This window comes from Melozone crissalis, unplaced genomic scaffold, assembly GCF_028551555.1.
Source record: "Melozone crissalis strain CALT ecotype California unplaced genomic scaffold, PUWL_Pcris_2 ptg000006l_1, whole genome shotgun sequence".
Taxonomy (NCBI): domain Eukaryota; kingdom Metazoa; phylum Chordata; class Aves; order Passeriformes; family Passerellidae; genus Melozone; species Melozone crissalis.
In genome coordinates, this window is record NW_026535784.1 from 20,668,093 (window position 1) to 20,689,695 (window position 21,603).

A 21,603-nucleotide genomic window follows, 5' to 3' on the forward strand; every position below is an offset into this window, starting at 1 on the left:
ATCCTACCCCCTCTCTAAATTTCCTCCCCCTTCCCTAAATTCATGCCAAAACTGCAGTACAGGGATTTAATCCTCCCAGCCCTTGAATGAACAGCCCTTCATTTGTTGAAAGCCTGGTGTGTTCAGCTGCAAGCAGCAGCCAGCTGCATTGTCTGCTCTCTGACACAGATGAGATACCCTTGAGAATAACCTTACTGACTTTCAGTAATTCACTCTGCAAATATTCAAAAGGGGGAAAAGGCAAACAAACATCATAAATGAATTTGAAATTTATCTTCTAGTATCACTCTCATTTAAAGTACATAAAACTTCAATCTCTGCCATTCTTAAAAACTGTACTTATTCAAAAACATATAAATGTAGAAGGCTAACAAAAAATAATACCTGAGTTTGTAACAGCAAGTCATAAATGCATTGTCATCTAAATATAATAATTACCTCTGATATATCAAAATGAAAATCTAAGGTCTTCCCAGGTAGCTCCTTGGAGACATTATTAAAAATTTTCGTGAAAGAGATTTCTGGAGAGCCTATGTCACCTCCATAAGACTTTGGAATATCATTAGGCACAACAAGGCTTGCTGATCGAGACACCACCAGTTTCAAAATATTAAGGGCTTCCTTCCAATATGGACTCTGAAGAGAACATACACAAATCACACAACAATCCCTTCAACCAAGACAGCAATTTTTATGTACAGTAGCATTTTGTAAGAATCCCCAACCCAAAAGCCTCTGATCAGGTGGGAAACTTCAGACCCTGAAGTGCCAGGAAAGCAGTGGCCATCCCATGGAGCATGGTTAGGTCCAGCCAAGCAGGCTTAGCTCCAGCTCACTGGGCCAGCAACAACCAGACCTCAGTCCATGTCCCTCCATCCCTGTAGTTACACCATGTTTTTTACCATTGTCTGAAACTGCCCTTTGTGACCCAGGAGACAGAAACTGAGAGTATTGAACTATCACTTAACTACAGTAACTGACAGTACTCAAATTAACAATTCCACCTCTGGCCATCTTCAATTATTTTACAGTTATGGAGAGAGTAAATGCAATTTGAAACAAGCAAAACTATTCCTTGAAATACATGAGGAAATACAAAAGATTTTATCTAAGAAGTGAAAACATTTACAAAGTTATTAGTATCAAACCAATGGAGTGCTTAAAAATGCTATAGAAAAAGTGTGAGAATATAAGAGGCAGAACCAGAGTTAAGTGGTGTAAAAGATTATTTACATTATCTTAATCATTAAAAAAATGATTAAGATAATGTAAATAATTCAGTGGTTTGAATTACACACACTGTGAAAAGAATAATAAGAAGAGACAAAATAAAAGCAGCTTTGTGCAAAGATTAAGATTTACACTCCCAGAAATGCAAGGATTCTGCCTGAAACTTAAATCTTCCAATTTTTGAAATCAGCATGATGTCTTTTTTTTTTTAATTAGGAGGCCATATTTGTCAAAATATTATTTTATTGCATTAAAATAAGTAAACACCCCTTTCAATTCTCTAAGTAGTATATGCTTTATGCTTCTTTGCAGATAACGAGAGTCTTCACTAATCTCCTCCATTTCTATGTATCATAAGCATAAAAAAAAGGAGTCTCAAACTGGAACTGTCCTGTAGCAACTTAGATTTATTTATAGCCATTGTCATTGCAGAGGACTGAAAAGACTCAAAGCTTAGTAGAAAATTTAAACAAGACATGATAATTTATGATCTTTTCTTTTGTCATTTATAGCAACACATTTCATTTTATCAAAAATAAGTTAAGACTTCTCTGGAATGTTTTTTCGCTAGCACCATCTTTTGATAGCTTACATCTAAGACTACATTCCATGGTACTGTGGGCTTGCTTCAGAGCAAGCTTGCTCAGAGAGGGGTTAGAGGTGAAGCAAGAAGCCACCAGGCCATAGAAACTATAGCTAATGCTAATCATTTCATTTTGCCTAATGCACTCTGACAGGAGCACAATATCTAAAGTACATATCCATCAATAACAAAATGTCCAGGGAACACGACTTTCCTGGTAATTATGATTAAACCATTTGACTGAAATACACTCACCAATAATGGAATTCAGAGAAAAAAGAAGAGAATGTTGTGCACTGAAATGGTTTTATGCTCCAGGCATTTTTATAAAATCTTTCAGTAAGATGCTACACTTTCTTCTGTGTAGAAGATTTTCAGTAAATTTGTGTTTCGAGTACAAAGGCTTAAATTACCTTGGGCAAAACACTGTGGTTCATCTTTTGGGGACTTTCTTTAATAAAAAAATGTACTCAATTTTGTTAAGGTGCACCTTAAAGTTCCTCACAGATACATTACTGAGAGTGATTTAAATATTCATTTAACTGTGAAATTTTATTTTTAAAACATATACACATAAATAAAACATTTGTCCAGCTTAGCAGTAAACATTTCCTTGTGTTTAAATAGCTGAAGGATCATCATCTCTAACTACACATGACAAGTTGCTTACATCTGTACATAGATGCACATTCACCCAGATAATGTGTGCCACCAGATCCAAACCACATTGGACAAATACAAAAGCATTTGGTGGATTAAGTACATAGGAAAAAAACCCCTATGGAATCTGACCACAAGCATCTTACTTATATCTGAAATAAATGACCCCCAAAATTCAAGTGTAATTTTGATACCATTTTGATAAAGAGCAGACAGGCTTTTACAGTTCTTCAGAGTACCTACCTGAACATATTTACCAATAACTTTTATGATTTCCAAATTAAACTGCTTCACTGGAGCTGTGGATAGGTCAATATGACTCAGAAGACTGTAAATGATCTGCAGCAAGGACTGTTGCATACTGGATAAGCCTTTCTCTAACAGCTAAAAGAAGGTTTTTAAAATACAAAATTTAGTTAGGGTAGCAAAAAGTGAAAGCAAACAGTAAGATACAGCTAACTTCTACACACATTTATTTTTCCCTTCAAGAAACTTAAATCTACCACTTCCTGTTTTTCAAACTTTTTGCTTTAGCACTAAAAAACAGTAATACAACAGCACAATGGTTTTTGTCCTAATTAATTTTTTCCCTGAATTTTGACATATTTTTAGCACAGATTGAAAGTACCTAATAGTAAAACACTTTTCACTAAATAAAAGTTCATAGGAATTCAAAGTCTTAAAACTGTATGAAAAACAATTACAGCAACACCTTAAGGAAGGTTGGCAAATGCAGTTTTGCAAACAAAAAAATATATATATAAAGTTATTTGTAAGAATGAACAAATTTTTTAAAATGCCTCCATCAGTTTGAAGCGATACACTTCAAGGACAAGCTCTACAAGCTTTTCATACAAAGTACTTAACAGTTTTCCTGTATGAATGGCCAGCAAAATAATATACCGATTTCTATAATTTAAATTATCTTTTTCTACATTATGCACTACTTACAAATGAACCTTGCAATTAATTTTTAAATTTGTGATAAAGACGTGTACCTGACTAAAGAAGGTCTCTTAAAATTTTAAATTAAGCTTATTTTGGTAAAGCCAGGACAGTGTATATTCATGTAGTACAGAATATAAACATCTAATACCAAACACCATTCTCATAAAAAGAGATCTGTCATTAGAGGGATTCTAATTTCAAGGTATTTATAAATTACTGCACTCCAAAATGGCACCTTTTCTACATCCTAGAACATTTTAGCAATATTTTCCTGTTAGAGAAGATATGCTGTATTCCCCCTGATATTCAGAATCATGAGAAAATAGTAATTGGCAATGAATTGTCAACATGAGATACTTCCAGTAAAACCTTACCTCTGCAAGATAAGTTATGAGGTTAAATGTGGCATCTGAGAAAGAGTCATGCAAGTATCTACACACTACATTAATCCAGTTAGAACAGTCTCTGGAATAACTGTGTGTACTGTATAAACTCATCATATGAGCCAGATTGGCAAGAGTTGGTGACTTCTCTTCTGCACAAACCTGAAAAGCGAAACCATATTTAATTATATCAGAAATATTTTATTTAAATCCAAGCATTCCTGAGTCATTATGCACTTCTCCCAAATTTCACTCTAAGATTTAATTTCTATGATTTCACTTCAGTTATTTTCTAGTAAGCGAAATCAAACCAATCACACAAGCCTGACCTACAGTTTCTGTTGAATTTTGATACTGTGGCATCCGTGTTCCAAGTTTATTTATTTATACACTTGGTATGATCAACCAATATCCCTCACTCAGGTAATACAAGTATTTAAGGGCAGCAGTGATTTCTGCACTTGCATCAGGCACATACTCTGAGTCAGCCTGTGCACAGCCTCAGTGGTTTAGTGGCTCATGTGTCACAGCCTGAGCAGCCAGAGGTGTCTGCCTGCAGCTCCTGTGCCACACAGCTCTTTCCTATTCCCCTTTCCACATTCTTCCTTAAAGGACAGACTCTGTCAGGCCAGTGAAACACCATCCTGGCTAACAGCTGCTGTGCACCACGTACCTCTTTAATAGCCACTACAGTTCAGAAATATTTCAAGGTGTATTTTACTGTGTACAAGTAAAAGAAAGAACATACAACCTTTTCTTCTCTATCAGTAAGAAGCACTTTCTTCTTGTAAGAAAATTAGGAAGCATGCTTAATATGTGATTAGGTTGACATTCAAAATTACAAGTAGAAAAATCAGACAAGTAAGAAAAAGTAATTGATATCATTGGTAAGAAAATTTGTTCTTGAAATCTAAATTTTCACACAATAACCTAAAGAAACAAACAAACTCAGGGGTTGATACAAGGTCCAGGTATATAAATTTGACTGGGTCACGTCTTTAAAATATGGCCTCTTATAGTTATGTGTATATTACTACTAGAATAACATAGAAGTATTACAAAAGGGACCCCAAAAAATAAAGAAACAGTGCTGGTATATATATCCTCCTGGATACTTCTCCAAGCATCATGTTACATACCTTTGCTATCCTGTCAGCTGTTTCTTTACAAAACTGAGTTGGGTTATCAAAATGTTGTATCAGATGAGGAAGTAGGCACAAGATGTTTAGGGGAAATCCTAAACACACACATAAACAGAGTTATAGGAGTCCTTAAGGTTTTTACTGACTTAATTTAATGTGAAGCTAGCCAGTATTTAAAATTCCGACAGTATGACATATACTTTCACACAGATATATAAATTATATACACACATATATTTATGAACAATGTATATAGATATGTCTGTGTTAGGTATAAAAATGCATTATGAAAATAAAATCATCACTGGACCAATTAATCAAAACCACCATGAAACTGGATAGTTTTAGGCACTATGTCACATTGTTTCTAAAAATGTGTAAACAGGGCTATTTGAGCTAGTTAGCATAAGATAATGAAAAAAAAATACACAGCTCTTAAAACTCACTTGCAAACAACATTCAATACATAAAGTTTACATGCAATCTTGCTCATGAGATAACCAGTCTGTAATGTATTCCTACTATTTAGCAGTGTAATACAGACAGCTGCAGAAAGTTGTCTGTATTTTTTACAGGAGTGTTTCTTTAAGGCAAAAGCACAATTACTACTGATTTTGACTCTACTTAATTCAATGAAAAGATAGATTTTTATCACATATTTACGAAAGGTACCTGCTAACTGAGAAGGATCCACCAAAGCATGCCGGGAAATTGTGATGAGTTTACTGAGGAGATGAACTGTCATTTCTTGTGTAGAGGCTGAAGTAAAGCCTTTCAGGAAAAGCTGCTGAAGGCCTGGAAAGTTATTCCATTTCAGTTTATTCTGCACCTCTTCTATCTTTTCCCGACTCTCTGATTTATCCAGAGGCATGTGAATAAGAAGCTTGTTGAGTAGCTTGAGAGCCAGCAGGTATTCATACTCATAATCTGACTCCAGCAACGAAGCTGCAATCCAAAATATGGTGGCCATCAAGTTGACAGGGTCAGTAGTGGGCTGCACATCATACATGCCTCCCTCTCTCAGGGAGGAAAGGCTTCTAGTCCTTGCCAAACTTCCACCATGATTTATCCTTCCATCCATTATATCCAGTGTGTTGCTCCGTCGCCGGTCGCCTCTCCGCTCGCTGATTAAATTCAGTCTCAAGGAATTACTCCTTGTATTGCTGTAGTATCCCAAACAACTGCCACTATTCATGGGACTTGTGCTTAGATTTATCTGTCCAGTGCTTTTCCTATTAGCTGCATACTTGTTTCCCATTACAGAATCATGGTATGAGGTTCTAAAATAAAATCAGTATTGCATATTGTTACATGCCAAATATTTTAGTAACAAAGAATTTTAATAACAATGAAAAAGGGAAGGAGGGAAGGAGGAAAGAGAGAGAGGGAGAGAGAGGGAGAGGAAAGAGAGAAAGAGAGAAAGAGAGAAAGAGAGAAAGAGAGAAAGAGAGAGAGAAAGAAAGAAAGAAAGAAAGAAAGAGAAAGAGAGAAAGAGAGAAGAGTTACACAAATCACATACACATGCAGTATACTCTGTTTCATCATCCTAAGAGTATTATAATGCACGTAAATACAGGATTTCTGTATCTATTATTAAAATATCCTTACAGCATTAAGACAACACTGCAGTTATCCTGTTATCTTTTCTACCAAATCTTTTTGTTACCATCCCAGAATACAATAAAATTATAGTAAAATTGGAAAAATTAGCCCATAGCATGCAAAAGATTATGTGTAAATGATGACCTAGCATCCAAACTTATTTAAAGATGTGATAAAAGTAGGGAAATGAATGAATTAATACAATTATTACCATGTATTTGTCTGAGGTATCTAACCTAGGAAACCCAACACCTTCCTATTCTGATACAGAGAAATTGAATGTATTCCTAGAAATCTCAGCATTTTCAAAATCTTTGCAAGGGAATCAAACAAATACAGAGATGTCTGTACATTTAGGCATTTTTTTCAGTTTGATAAAAAGTCATCAAGGTAACCATTCAAACTGTAATGAGACACACAAATGACTCAGACTGTTCAGTTACACTTTTTATATATGGACAACAAACTTGAGGCCTAAGACAGACCAACATTTGCAGAGCATTTAAATTCAAGAAGGTTAAGAAGAACTGACAATATTTCAGAACTGAGCCATAAGAAACTCCTTGAACTCCATTTCTACAATATTAAATTGAACCCAAGAGGGTAAATCAGAAAGGCAATAAGATATCCTTTACAGGAAATCTAGATTCTCACAAGTTTTGCTTGAGGCAGAATGATAAAAACATACCAGAGCAAGCAATTTTGCTATATGGATACAATTATTCTGCAAAGATGACAAGGAATTATTTAATTACATTTATAATACAGATTTTTAATAATTCAAATGTACAAAAATGCATAATAAAGATTGACTAATAAAAGAACTTACTGAGAAAGGGCAGAAAGCAGATCATAATGCTTCATGGTTTCAGCCAATGTATCAATAGCAGATTCTAAAGTCAAAAGCAGCTCTATGACGAAACCCTGGGGAAAGCCACAGGCCATTATAAATTATGCAATATGCACAAGGAAGATCACAGAAAATCTACTAAGTAGTAATATAAAAATATAAAATCAGTAGCAGTAAACAAAATTATTTCATGCTTCAATTAGAACACAATCCTCACGAGACAGCTCAATTTAGCAGTATAGCTTCCAGACAAGGAAAAACTTCCATTTATTTATAAGCATTTACTGAATTAATTCTAGTTTGCATTTTTTAAGGATGGATTGAAGGATGAAGTCATTCAGACTTATTTTGCAGTATTAAAAGCTTAGATACACTCTTAAGATGTACAATGACATGAAGCTGAATGATTGTTAACACTTTATCAGATAAAGTTCTTAACAAAAGAAAACAAAAATAAGTAATTTCTTATATGGCTGATCTCAGTATTCTCTAACAATGAAAGAGGTGGTGTCTACAGTAAACAGATGTATCTCTGAAAGAGCCTCTTGCTGTAGAAGAGAATGTGAACAACTTCTCCTTAGTTAATTAGGTGAAATTCAGGAAGTGTCATGATTAAAACTGTTTCATATTTGAAACACTTAAAAATAAAAAAAAAAACCTGAATAAAACAATGCTTTTAAATTTTGCTAATAATGCATGCACATCATTTAGACAGACTTAGTGTTCTAATAAAGTAGGAGCAAAATTTCAAATACCTGAGCTTCTTCTCCTGCATCTCCAACAGTTTCCACTAGTCTGGAGAGAACATCAGAAAGTGTAGATGGAGTGAGAGGCTGCTTCAGAGCCCTGAAAATCTGAAAGGACCTCCCAGCATAATGGCGAGAGGAGCACGACAGGGCAGTTTGCAGAGCAACTTCACTGAGACGATGTTCCAATTGATATCCTCCTATGAAGGGAAATAAATAGCCAAGCAGTGCTTTGTAAAAACCAAATCCACTTGAGTTTACTGAAGAGTAAATTGCCAAAGTCATTCCCAAATTTAAAGTATTCTCACATCCTCTACGTTTTTCTCAAGAAGTATTAGTCTCCAAAATCTTTACAGGAATATAAACATGTATTCCAAATACTTAATGCTAGAGAGACTCGTAGATAATAAAACATTTATGATTAGAATATTAACTGTTCACAATAAATTAATAAGATGTTTTATCCCATTCCTAAAAGATTATATTTAAATCTGTCATAACAGAAACATGAACTGAAGTGAGAATACACAAGAAAACTATTATTTAGAAGCAGCAATTTCCTAGAGTGATTTTATAGATAACCTATGCATTTACATGCATTAAAAAGTATTTATTTAGTTCAGTCTTGCATATTTGATCATGTATGGTCTGTTTGCTAACATACCTGAGCTAGACTGTTTAAATATAGATACCACATGCTTTAAAAACACAGTTAACTGTTCAGCACTCTTTATATTAGGGTTCTTGGCTGAAACATCTTCATGATTCCAAAGTGGGCCTCGTTTTCTAAAAAATACAAAAATAGAGTAAACAGAATATAAAATGCAGCCTTTGTCCTTAATATTATTTAAATGAAATTTAAACCTTAAGGTTAATTGCAAAAGAATCTACTATGTACCACATTAAAAAAACCATCTAGAAGCGCAGGCATGAATTGGAAGGAATTTTGACAACTGACCAATATTATACAATATACAAGAAGTTAAGACAAAGTGAAAAGCAGTGTATCAGTTCCAACTGAAATAACTGAGTAAGAAGATGGAAGAGATGCTATAGTACATAACAGATGTAATAGATGGAAGGTATAGTTATAGTACAATAAATAGTACTCTAAGAAAGAGCCAGTACAACTACCACCATTATGCATTTCCTAACTTCCTTTCTTCCCAATTCCTTTCCATTGATATGCCACACAATTATAAATTTAAGCTGAGGTAAAGAAAAAGTATCAAAGCATGGAGGAACAGGCAGGATTTCAGATTAACATTATCTTCAAAGCTTAATATAAACTATCATGCAAACTGCACGACTGTGGATGATTTTACCAATGTCCTGTGCAACAAATTCATCATTTTTGAATAGCCAGCTCTCTACTACTAGCTAATCCCTAAACTGCACAGAAATCTTCAGGTCTCTAATAATCTCAATGTATTCCTGCCCTAATTCAGAATAAAACATGGCAAAATACTTTTAAACAGAGAGGACTTGAAAGGATGGTCAAAATTCTCTGGAAGTGTTGGAAAGTTAGAGCTTTTCATGTGTGTATCACATAAAAACATTTACTCGTGATAAAACAGAGACAGAATTAGAAAACATGATGCTAAATAGTGAGAGGTTTGCCATTTTTCCACAAAATATGTCTCAACAAAAATAAAAACTGAAATCTTACCTTGAGGTAATAAATTCTATAAGAGTTTTCACTTTTTCATCCTGCTCTACTGAAATGTCAACCTCATTGAGGATTGTGGTGTGCAGTTGAGAAATGGCAGCACTTGTATTTCCTAAACTGATGCTAGAAGAGGTAGAACTTGAACTAAGCCCTGAGTCTGTCATTGGGGAGGGCTGGTAATCAGGTATAAAATCATGAACACCTGCTGAAATTGAAACAAGAGGATTATGCACTTTTAAGCTGACAGTTAATATTAAATATAGAAAAGGAAAAAATAGCCCTCTAAAAAGATCAATAACTTAGTAAATGTAATGAGAACACTTAGAAGAGAATAAATTAATGGATGCAATAATTTCAATGAAATCAACAAGTCTCATACATGCAAATTCTTCACATGACTTATATGAACTTTAATTGGGAACTGCTAGATCCCTTTTTAAAACCCCTCTATTATCCTTGATTTTGTACCAATAGTATCAGAGCTCATCAGCTTCTGAGGCATCTCAACTTAATTAACAAAATTATACAGACTATTTCTTACTAATGAGCAGGTTTTTTTGGTAAAACCCAGTCCCACTGAATCTGACAGTACTTGAAATCAGTGAACATTGAGTATTATCTAGTGAATGGACTCTGAGCAGAGCCCCTGTGGCTGCACAAAGTTTCTCTGAAGTTAGCTTAATCTTGTGGCCAGAAGATTTTTCTCCTCCATATAAAGAATCACGTGACAAAAAAATACCTCAGCAGTGACTCCTCACATTGCCCTTCCATCCATCCATGAAGGGCTGAGGGAAAGTAAACTACCAAGGAAAACTGGCAGGGCCTTTGACTGGAGCACTTGTACTTAAATAAGCTTAAGACTCACTAATCCACCACAGATTTTCACTATAGAACCACAGAGTTTTGACTGGGGTATTTGAGCTTAGTCAGCTCAAATAAAATTTAAAATTAGCTTGTCCAACCTTGTGCTAGGCGTTCATACCTGTAAACACCTTATCCTAGTCCCCAGCTGGAAATGTTTGATGCTGACCTTATTCTAGTTTCTATCAAACATCTTTGTTTTATTGTGTCCAGTTTAGACAGTTTATCCAAGCCCTTAAAGATGAGGAAGGGAATGGTTTGTACATGCCACTGTGTAGATGCACCATTAAAGTTCTGCTGAACAGATTGCTATAAAATAATCCTTCCACTATACACAGTGGAATTTAATTCCTCATTGCTACTAAAAACCAAATTCACAAATCAGACAACTACTTTTGCTAAGTAATAAAACCATTGCTGATGTGAGCAAAAGAGAACAAACAACTGTATGGCAATATGCTGCCACCTACTGAAATAATATGAAATACTAAATTTTAAAAAACCACAAAGAACTATTTTAATAGAAACTACAATACAGTCTCACCATCAAAATATTCCCTTCATAAAGAGGTACATAGAAATATAAAGTATACTGTATAATTACAATATTGTAAAGTTAAAGGGAATATTCAAGAGTCATATCTCAAAAAATATTCTGATAGACAATAAAGAATGCAATCACAGCTGACAAAACTTGGAAATTTTAACTTGCTATAAACAAGTAAGAGATATATCTTCTTGGTTTTTATTTTCAAAGGCATCATGAAAACAGCTGTATTAAAGTTCCAAAGCACAGGTCTCCCTCTTTGATTTCCACTACTATTCCTCATACAACTGTGCTCCCAACTCTGACGACTGAGCACAAAGTGCCAATGAGAACTCCATTCATTTTGACTTCATTAAAATCCAAAGAAATTTTAATGCCAAGGCCTCAGGAAAATATTTGCAAGAAATGTGCAAGAAAAACAACAGAAATCTGATTAATGCCTGTAAGAAACAGGTAACTTCCCATGTCATTTCAACAAGCAACATGTAATAAATGAAAAGCATACCTGTGAAAGTGTAATCTAAATGGGTAGTCTGTTTGACAGTAAGCACCCTGGACTCGTTGAACTCTCTGTTTCTGAGTAGGACAGAAGCAACAGACTGGACATTACTGCCAGAGCCCATCACTATCAGTAGATGCAAAAGTAGTCGTTTACAATGCTCATAGACTTCAGAGTGACCGTGGTCAAAACCTAACACAAAAGGAAAACAGAGAGGCTTTATGATACTCAAAGGGCACATTGAATTACATTATTTAAATACAGCAGTATTCAAATTGGTCTGCTATACTTTACCAAATAACAGATATAGAATTCTCTAAACAATATTTTTTCAGTGTTTCAATAGAGAAAAAACCAGCATATAGTTTAACAAACTGTATGTTGATCAGATTAAAATATATCTGATAATCCCATGCAAGGTTAAAGTACAAAGTCATTTTAAGTAAGAACTTCATTTGTGCTCTGTATGAAAATTACCACTTAAAAACAGAAAGCAAAATATTGAATTTTACTGTGTCTTCTACAAGAGGTAAAAGCTTCTAAACAAAGTGCCCTAAAACAACACTAAAAAATCTACATTGTAGTAATTAAGCTGAAAGACATTTAATTGAATTTTTAAAAATACTGTAAATATTATCAAATTAATGGGATTTCAGTACAATGGTAAAAAATTCCTCAAGTTACTGTAAGTATTTCTGTAAGAAGTTAGTTACCTATAAAAATTGCGTGAAGCAAAAGATGCAAGTATCCTCCCCATTCCACCTTTACACTGTGGTCAACTATCAAATCAGTCAAAAGAATCACTGCTATATTGCATCTAAAACAAAAAAAATAGAATGTTAGAAGAATGTAACAGGAACTTTACAAAGAGCTGCAAAGGGCTTCATATGCTTCTAACTTGTATTCTTCAGTCTATAAACATTCACAAAGTTGTGTTATAAGGCAAAAGATGAAGGCTCATAATAAAAATAGAAACACTTTAATCCTCCAGATTAAAAGTTTGAGTAATCTTAAATTGCTAGACCTGTGAGAAAACCCACAGAAAACAAATGTATTGTTAACTGCCCTTTAATCTGCTGTCTTCAAATGACTGTATTTGTGCAACACAAATGAAAACACAAAGAACTGCCACTGGCATTGCCAAAACAGCTACCTGTGAAGTGACATGCCCGGAGGAGAAGTTTCAGGCAAGTAATCCACCAGTGGTGACCAGCAACCTCCAGAAGGTGGGAAAGGGAGAGGCTCTCCTTGATTGTGCTCCATCACCTTCAACCGCCAGTTGGAATAGAGAGGCATTGAATCACCTAACACAACAGAAAATTAAACCAGAGATATATTTACAATGCATATTTCTGTATGTTACAGCCTTCTGAAGAAATATTTTTAAATTCTTGAAAAGTTGAGATCTAGGAGAGGGGAAGGGAAGCCAGCTGTAAACAGTAGAAGTTGGACACAGTGTTTTGAAAGAAGTATTATTTCTTTTAGTACAAGGATGATTCTCAGAAGTTGCACACATAACAGAGTAAGATGTTTTTGAACAGGTTCATAAAACTCATGATAAAAGGTAAAGTGATCTGATGTAACTTCCTTGAATTTCAAACCTCATGCCAGATAGGGAGTTATTTAAGGCTGGGCCCTAAGATTTAACTGAGCTCATCTTGAAGAGCAGTTCATTATAGGCTAAGGAAGTATTCATCAAGAGCACATCTTTATAGGTCTTACAACAAAACCCCACCAGTGCTATCTGCTAGATAATGCTGGCCTGATCCACGGGTAACTTGGAAGTTGCCACTTTTACAACAGCATAGCCCAATCCCACTGGTTGATAAAAGTTACTGCTCAGAAAATCAGTAAATTTGTCAAGAAAGCACAGAAAGACATTTAGTTTTTTTATTCAGCAAGCTTCAAAAGTGCAAGAAAAACTGCAGCTCTTTGGTATGAGAGTATACTGTGTTAACAGACCCAAAATGCTTTACTGGTTTAAAAGTTGTTTTGGACTTCAAAACTGTCAGTGAAGACTAGAAACAAGAAAATTGCCTCAACAGTTCTATGTTTCAGGGATTCTACCAGCTCTGTTTGGAAGTATAGCTGCAGAAGTTTCAGATGTTCACACATGTATCAGCTCATTATCACCTTCTTCACTGGAAGTGACAAACTCCTTACTGATGGAATATGGGAAATATCATCAAGATACTCAGTGCTGCTATCACAAACAGCAAACAAATCCAAAACTGACTGCAGCTGTGATTCTGGATAATGCCTATCCATGCAGTAATAAACATTCTGGCTGATCAGAAGCCATTAACCTGTTACTGACCCAAAGTTTAGGAGATTTTGCATTAGTATGTCCAGCCCTTACAACAATCTCTGTAGAGGACATTAGGTTTCACCTCCTTAACAGAGGCAGTAAGAACTACATATTCACTCTAATCTTCACATTGTGCAAAGAATCAGTCACTGAAGAGTGCATCAGAAGATCCTAATGAACTCTTGTTGCCTCAATATAGCATGGACAGGTTCCATACTGACATCTAAAGCTCAAAATGCAGAAGTTCACCTCCTGTTGTTCAGTCACATAAGAAAATTAGTGAAAAGGCAGTGTTGCACTGTGTGCTGTAACACACCCAAAGTACTTAAGTGGTAGTAAAATCAATGATCAATAAAAAATTGAGTGAAACCTAAGTCTGTGGGACCACTTCCACGACTGAAATGTATCTGATTATCCCATGCAGGGTGAAGTACAAAATCATTTAAATGACTAACCTGTTAGCTGAAACAAGAGTTTCAATGAAACAACTCTTCTGACCAAGCACACAGAACCCCCTAATGTAACACATCATTTACTGTCTGCACTGTCCTCATTTTTGCCTGATTACATGACCTGTTTTGCTTTCTGTAGCACTGCCATGGCAATTTCTATCTTAGGCATTGGTGCAAAAGTAGCCACAGTTAATAAGCCTCTGTTAAGGAAATCTTTGCAAATGCATAATGGAGTTTCAGAAGAAATTTTTACCTCTTTCCATACCTCTGCATCTCAGTGGAAAAAAACCAACAACATAGATCACAAAAAATAATCCAAGACATGTTTTCAGAACAATCTTGGAAATTAGATGTACATAAAGAGAACTTTTTTCCCTGCTATGTTTTCCTTTGCTATGGATTAAAAAAAGTTTAGTATACTTATTTTTTAATAAGTCAAGGAATGCTATCCTTTAAAAGAACAATTACTTGCAATTTCTTTTCTTTTTTTAAAAAAACTTCTTTTCCATCACCTTTTTTAAAATCTCATCTTCATACTGCTCATCTCTGTTTCTTGTGCCTAACTGTTGAAGGAAATAGAGTAAAACCATTTCATTCAGGAAGATGTTCACAACTCATTCAAGAGGATAACAGAAAGAACAAAGCATATTATCTTCCTTGAATATTTTATTGCAGTCAAATGTATGCTAGTCTTCAATAGCAGTAATAAGATGGAGGAAGATAAAAAAACCCTTGATATTTAATAGATTTATGCAAAAAACAGTGATAATGTTGATTTCTTTATGTTCCACAACCTTCAGCAGAAATATTGACTCATGAAAATTCTGTGTGCTATTCATAGAAATATTTTAAAATAAAGAATATTACTTTTTTCCTCTTCATATGATCCTCCAGAGCTGCTGCTGTAGCGAGACTCCAGTCTGTGGTGCTGGCGGTTCAGGTTGCTGTTCAACCCGCTGTAGATGTCTAGGTGTGCGTAGCTGTGGGTGCAAATAAAGCAGAATTAGTGACTGACATTCTGTGACAAACACTAATCAGGGTCTCTCAGGAAAACTGTATTTCAGCAAAACTCCTTTACAAAAAAAAATTCATCTTACAATCAACATGATGCCAAAGCACCTCAGCCATGTAAGACATACCTTCTCAACCAACATCAGATAAGGGGATTCAAAGAGATTATCCACTATAAATTGTATTTCTGTTCCATCATTTTCACTAACATTTAAGCACATTAAAATAATTGTTACCATTTTACATAAGTTCTTCTCACTCTAGAACAAAATAAGGAGATCCATATGTGATCTGGCAGAGACATATGCATGTATACACACATGGTGTCCAAGATCCTACCTTGCTAATCTGATAAAACTATAAAGAAATCAGATAAATTAGAGTGCTAAAAGCACCATTTCCAAACTGTTTCTATACTTCTCTCCTCTTGGCAAGTCCAAGATGTACAGGGTACATCTTATCAAGAAGCATATACCCTGGGCAGGTTTAAGACAACCCTACCGTACATGCCAAAACTCACAGAGACTTTCAAAACTTCATTACTTCATTTCAAAACTTTTAAAACTTCATTACTTTACAAGTTTCTTCAGCTTGAGCCCCCATAGCAGCCAAGTTCTTGTCTGTGCCTTGCTAGGCTGAATTCTGAATGACACCTTGCATTCCAGGTTTCTATGATTTACTATCATACAGCTCACCCCAATTTAATTTAAGTATTGAGGTTGCCTCTCCCAATATATTTACTATTCTAACTACATTGACATAATTATCCTAGAGAAGGAAAGGAAGTGTCCAACTGGGAAGTTATATCAGAACTGTAATTATTAAAGCTCTCAAACAAGTTGTCAGAAACTCATCTGCAAACTTATGACATCGTTGCTACTCAACAGTAATGGCAGACATGCACACTTTGCTCATGTTAATTACAGAGCCTCCACTCCCTCTTCACTTGAAGGTTAGCTATCTATATTAACACAAAATGACAGCATGCCCACACTCAGTTACTGCTGAGCTCCAACTACACAGCCTAAGTCTACATCAACTGTTTGCTTTCCACCAGCCTCACAGTGTCTGCCAAATTTCTCCAAAAGATTATGTTTAAATAGCTCAAAAATTAGGGAGGGAGAAATCTGTTTTAAAGTTAGCTGTAAAGTATCTTGACACAGATACCAGGCATTCAAACACCCTAGTTAGGGAAAATAAACTAGCAACACATAGGCAGTGTTCATTTCCAGTGAGGCAATAATCTGCAAGTCATAAAATCACATAATTACTTGGATTGGAAAGGACCTAAAGATCATTTGGTTCCAACCCCCCTGCCAAGGCAGGAACACCTTCCACTTGACCAGGCTGCTCAGAGCTCTATCCAGCTTTGCCTTGAACATTTCCAGAGATGGGGCATCCACTTTTCCGGGCAATATGTTCCAGTGTCTCACCAACCCCACCTCACAGTACACTGCCCTCACGTGAACATACACAGTCCAGTGTAACAGTAGTTACTTCAGCACCACCAACAATGTAACTGTAAGCAATACCATGCCTGACCTGGACTGGAGTTCAAATCGCAATTGAGGCTGCTAGTTAGTCCCAAATAGTACTCCAGTTCTGTTGACATGCATGCCAATACATGGAATGTAATCCCTGCAATGAAGACATACCTGGAGCTGCTGAGATGGGAGTATTTCAAGCACCTAGAAGGAATTCCTGTAATTCAACTAGTAACTGCTCTTTGAGGAGATACTTACTTCTCTTCAATACTGTCTTTCATGTGTTTACTGTCAGGATTGCCATCTGTGGGAGCCACCATTGTATTGCTACTAGAAGTGGTACCTGTGAATTATAGACAAGGAAAAAGGTTGGTCAATAAAATGGAAAAGTAGTCTTAAGCACTACAAGATCACCCTTATTTACTGGTCCTTGCCCAGTAAATCATATAATCAGGTTTATTCTACAGCAACTGGCACAAATACAAACTGAGTCATACTTTCACATGAAATAAAGGATTGTGAGCTGCTACCATAATTTCACTAACCAGAAAAAAAAAAATCTATTCCAGGAATCTCTAACTCTTCAATGTAAATTAAGTAGAAAGTTTTTTAAGCAGTATCTAGAGACCTATTTCCTTTTTTCCTGTATTATACACCTCACAGTAATCTGCAAAATGTAGTTGGACTTTGTTAGCCAGTTAATTCAAACCACAAACTCATTAAGGATTAAAACCTAATAGCCTGTGGTGAAGCTTTTAACAATTCTCTTTAAGGAGAAATTTGCAAGCATCACATTGAACTGACAGCCCCAACTGGAAGCAATTTTGTACCCTTCCATCCTTTGCAATTCTAAATTACATTAACTGCAAGAGCCCCAGATTTTTTTACACACTTTTTAAACACTTCCAAGAACAAGTGCCAACGCATCCACCTTGTGATCCACATAACACCATGTGATAAGTCCAGGCTGCTTCATAGTATAGACAAATTTTCAGCACAAAAGTTAAGGCCTTGCTTAGATTCTCTGCCCACATCTGTGTCTTTTGCAGCTCAATTTGACAGATGGAAACTGCACCAAAACAAGACTGCTTTTCCCCACATTTCTCAGCATGTTCTTGGATTGAAGTATGAGGTAGACACTTTTGATATGTTCAGCACTTTGAGGGGTTTTTGACGATTGGTCTATTGTTAATAATTTCCAGATAAATTTTCCTAAGTAAGTGAACTTAAATCTTGAAACAAGTCCTGTGGATACAGTTTGTGTCTGGAACAGAACTTCAAATGCAATGACTTAGATGGATTTAAAATGATATACATTTTCCCCATGGTTTTACTGAGTAAACATCAAAGTCATATAGTGAGGGTAAACAGTGCAAGGTCTCTGAACACAGATGAAGTCTGATGCACACATTAAGACAAACCCATCCCTTGTGAACCTATCAGATGTTCTTCAGTAAGAACTCTGGGTACACCAAAATCTGCAGATACTGTAAAACAAACTTTTAACCTGTTTTTTAGAAACAGAACCTTGCACTCCTACAGAATACTTACAAATGCAGTCCAGTGGCATAACTGATTGACAGCAGCATGTTTATAATTATCAATAATAACAGTTGAAATGAGTGAAGTCAGTAAATGCTTACCTGAAGTGACAGAGGGGATTTTGTAACTGGATGTAATGCGGTAATATGGTGGATTATCCATATGGGTGACTCCTGAACTGACAGGATCCGTAAGCTGCAGTTCACTCACCAGCTCTTCTAGTAGTTGCATTGTTTTGTCTCTACCCAAATAAACAATGACTTTCTTTACCTGCAATAAAAACATATATATAAAAATTTATTTATTTATATGAAAATATTTGAATACCACAACTTGTTAGAATCAGTATCTACCTGCACTGCAAGCAACGATACATGAAACTTACTCCAGTTCTAAAAGCAACCAAAGTTGCTTTCCTAGCTGTCAACAGCAGGAAGCATGGGGAATATATCACAACAGTAAGAAAGCAAATCTTCAGAGTTCCAGTCTTCTGACAATAAAGTTTGAAAGTATGCTTCTGAAAATCATTTAAGCAAAAGATTTTCTTACAAAGGTTTTAGTAGCACCTGAGACCAACACTGGAATGAATGTATTCTGATATAATTTCTTTTTGATATTTCACAGTTCTGTTCCATACTATTTCTTTTCCTGCATATTATCATATTTTTCTTCATGCTATCCTGCAGTGCTCTCACATACATTTTCACATAAAATAAATTTGGTTTTGAGGGTGCTTGGGATGGTTTGTGGGTTTTTTTTGTATAATACTGGTCATGAAAGAATGATGCTCTGCAGGGTGTAACTGGTGCTTTATTTTCCTGTATTATCTGTCTGCTTTTCAGGAAAATACTAAAGTATAGCATGAGAAAAAAATTGTTCAGTATATACTCTTAATAAAGTTAATCCAAGTTTACCAATCAAACGCTGAAGATTACTTTTTAAAAAGAAAATAACATGCTAAGACACATGTAGAATTTCAGTAATTTTTTTACATTGTTTATTATTTAATCACTTAGTAATGTCTTCATATAGTCCTACAATCATTCAATGAATGACAAATTAATTAATTTAATTGATTCTATAATTTTGACATAGATGTCCAAAGTAATGCAAACAAAATAACTGAATTTGATTTGTTCATAGTATTAGTGGTCATAAAATACAGGGTGGAGATTTTGATACTATAAATCCAACCTCACATTTTTATTTGGTGATCTTTGCTGCCAGACATACTAATTTTTAAAATATCAATAAGCACTAATGAGAGATCTGTCACATACTCACATAAGGCAAAAGGCTGGGTTCACTGTTCACTCCACAAATACTGATCAAGAAGTGCAAAATTATTTTCAGATTCTTTGGCCAGCTGTCTGCCAAAGTAGTCCAGACATTTTCTATCTCTGACCAAGCCACTTCATCACCATACTAGAAAACAAAATAAATGTATGTCCTGAAAACTTCATCAGAAAACACTGTACTCAGAAATTGTCTGCACTGATCAAGTGAAACAGGCTCTAGAAAAAAGAGACATAAATCTTGTAGGAAACTGTTGCCTTTCTAATGTTCTGGAATGATGCTTTCACGTGTATTTTTAAAAACGTTCTCTGGAAATACCTTTTCTTCTATAGATTTAACTATATAAAAATATATTATAAGATATGTGTACATATTTTATATCCCATTGATATATAATACATTAGACTGAGGAAGCTGGGCCTTTCTAGTCTAGAGAAGGCTGAGAGGGGAGGGTCTCATTAATACATATAAGTATCTCAAAGGCCAAGAGGATGGTGCCAGACTCATTTTGGTGGTGCCCAGTGACAGGATGAGGAGCAATGGGCATACACTAACACACAAGTTCCATCTCAACATGAAGAATTTCTTTCCATGGAGGGTGGAGAGCACTGCAACAGGCTGCTGAGGGAGGTCATGAAGCCTCCTTCTCTGGAGACCAAAAACCCACCTAGACAAGTTCCTGTGTAACATGCTCAGGGTGACCCTCCTTTGGCAGGAGGGTTGGTCCTGATGATCTCCTGAGGACCCTTTAAACTCTAACAATTCTGTGAAATTTAACAGAGACCCAGTCTCCTAGTTGCTGACAATTCTCAATAAAACTCCATGGGCCACACACTGACAAGAGCTTTTAATTGATAGTTCAAAACACAATCTCTCATCACTAAGAGTCTTATTGACAGGACCACTGCATGTGAGCAATACTTCTCTGTTGGAAGTAGCTATGATAGGAAGAAGGAGAGTCAATCAGGTAGCAAGACAGGTTCCAAAACTCCACTTTGAGATCATAGGTACACAGGCAGTTAGGTATTCTCTATCTAGCTAGACATCTATATTGCAAAACATTAGTTATATACTGTCACTATACAAAACAATTACTATGACATTTTTGTTATATATTACATATTTCTTGGAATACCTCAAAACTGTAGGGTATAGTTTGGGTATACAAAGCACCTCCACAAATATGAACAGTACCTCTTGAAAGCTCAGTGACATAGTACCTCTGAATAGTATTTTCTTGCATCCCAAACAGAACAATCCACTGAAAGAAGATAAGCACATAAGTAATTAATTTTACCTTTGCAGTCATGTACATCAGGTTGTTCAGAACCATAGCTGTAGCCTGTGGTGACCCCCAGCCTTCTCCTCGTAGCCACCGTCTGCTGTTCACCATCATTTCCCTGTCCTTCAGAGAATCTTCCTCATCTTCATCTTGCCGACGAATGGTTGGCAAAGGTTTCAAGTCCACCAACTCAATATTGTTCATCCATGGCAGCAGATAATGCAGCATCACCTGCCTCCCAGCTGGGTGAGCTGTTTGGATTCTCTGACTCACTTCTGCCATTCAAAAAATTAGGTACATACACGAATTCCAAATCAATAATGAGAACTGGCTTGGTGATAACAACAATCACGAACCCAGCACACCATACTGATATAATGTCATGCTGATCAAAATGCATTTTTTTTGTTTAGCTGACTAGTGCCATTTCATAATGAAAAAGTCCATGGTCTTCAGCAGAGCTAACTGAAGACACTGCTGACAAACAGTGTGATGAAGAAATCACATT

General features: G+C 35.6%; 1 protein-coding gene across 8 annotated transcripts in view; it reads right to left on the reverse strand.

Annotated features, from left to right (window-relative positions):
• FRYL (FRY like transcription coactivator) overlaps positions 1–21,603 on the reverse strand; it is a 160,995-nt gene that overhangs the window by 29,367 nt on the left and 110,025 nt on the right. For 7 of the 8 annotated variants that reach the window (XM_054290556.1, XM_054290529.1, XM_054290521.1 and 4 more), the window contains 17 exons: positions 21,111–21,370; positions 19,802–19,942; positions 18,619–18,787; positions 17,234–17,318; positions 15,348–15,460; positions 12,874–13,024; positions 12,434–12,537; positions 11,727–11,912; positions 9,814–10,018; positions 8,809–8,930; positions 8,154–8,344; positions 7,378–7,472; positions 5,619–6,226; positions 4,944–5,041; positions 3,796–3,966; positions 2,717–2,857; positions 439–636 (listed from right to left, as the gene is read on the reverse strand). In XM_054290556.1, the coding sequence (XP_054146531.1) occupies positions 439–636; positions 2,717–2,857; positions 3,796–3,966; positions 4,944–5,041; positions 5,619–6,226; positions 7,378–7,472; positions 8,154–8,344; positions 8,809–8,930; positions 9,814–10,018; positions 11,727–11,912; positions 12,434–12,537; positions 12,874–13,024; positions 15,348–15,460; positions 17,234–17,318; positions 18,619–18,787; positions 19,802–19,942; positions 21,111–21,370 (3,038 nt within the window). The remainder of the gene's footprint in view (positions 1–438; positions 637–2,716; positions 2,858–3,795; positions 3,967–4,943; positions 5,042–5,618; positions 6,227–7,377; positions 7,473–8,153; positions 8,345–8,808; positions 8,931–9,813; positions 10,019–11,726; positions 11,913–12,433; positions 12,538–12,873; positions 13,025–15,347; positions 15,461–17,233; positions 17,319–18,618; positions 18,788–19,801; positions 19,943–21,110; positions 21,371–21,603) is intronic. The other variant, XM_054290507.1, reaches the window with a different exon arrangement.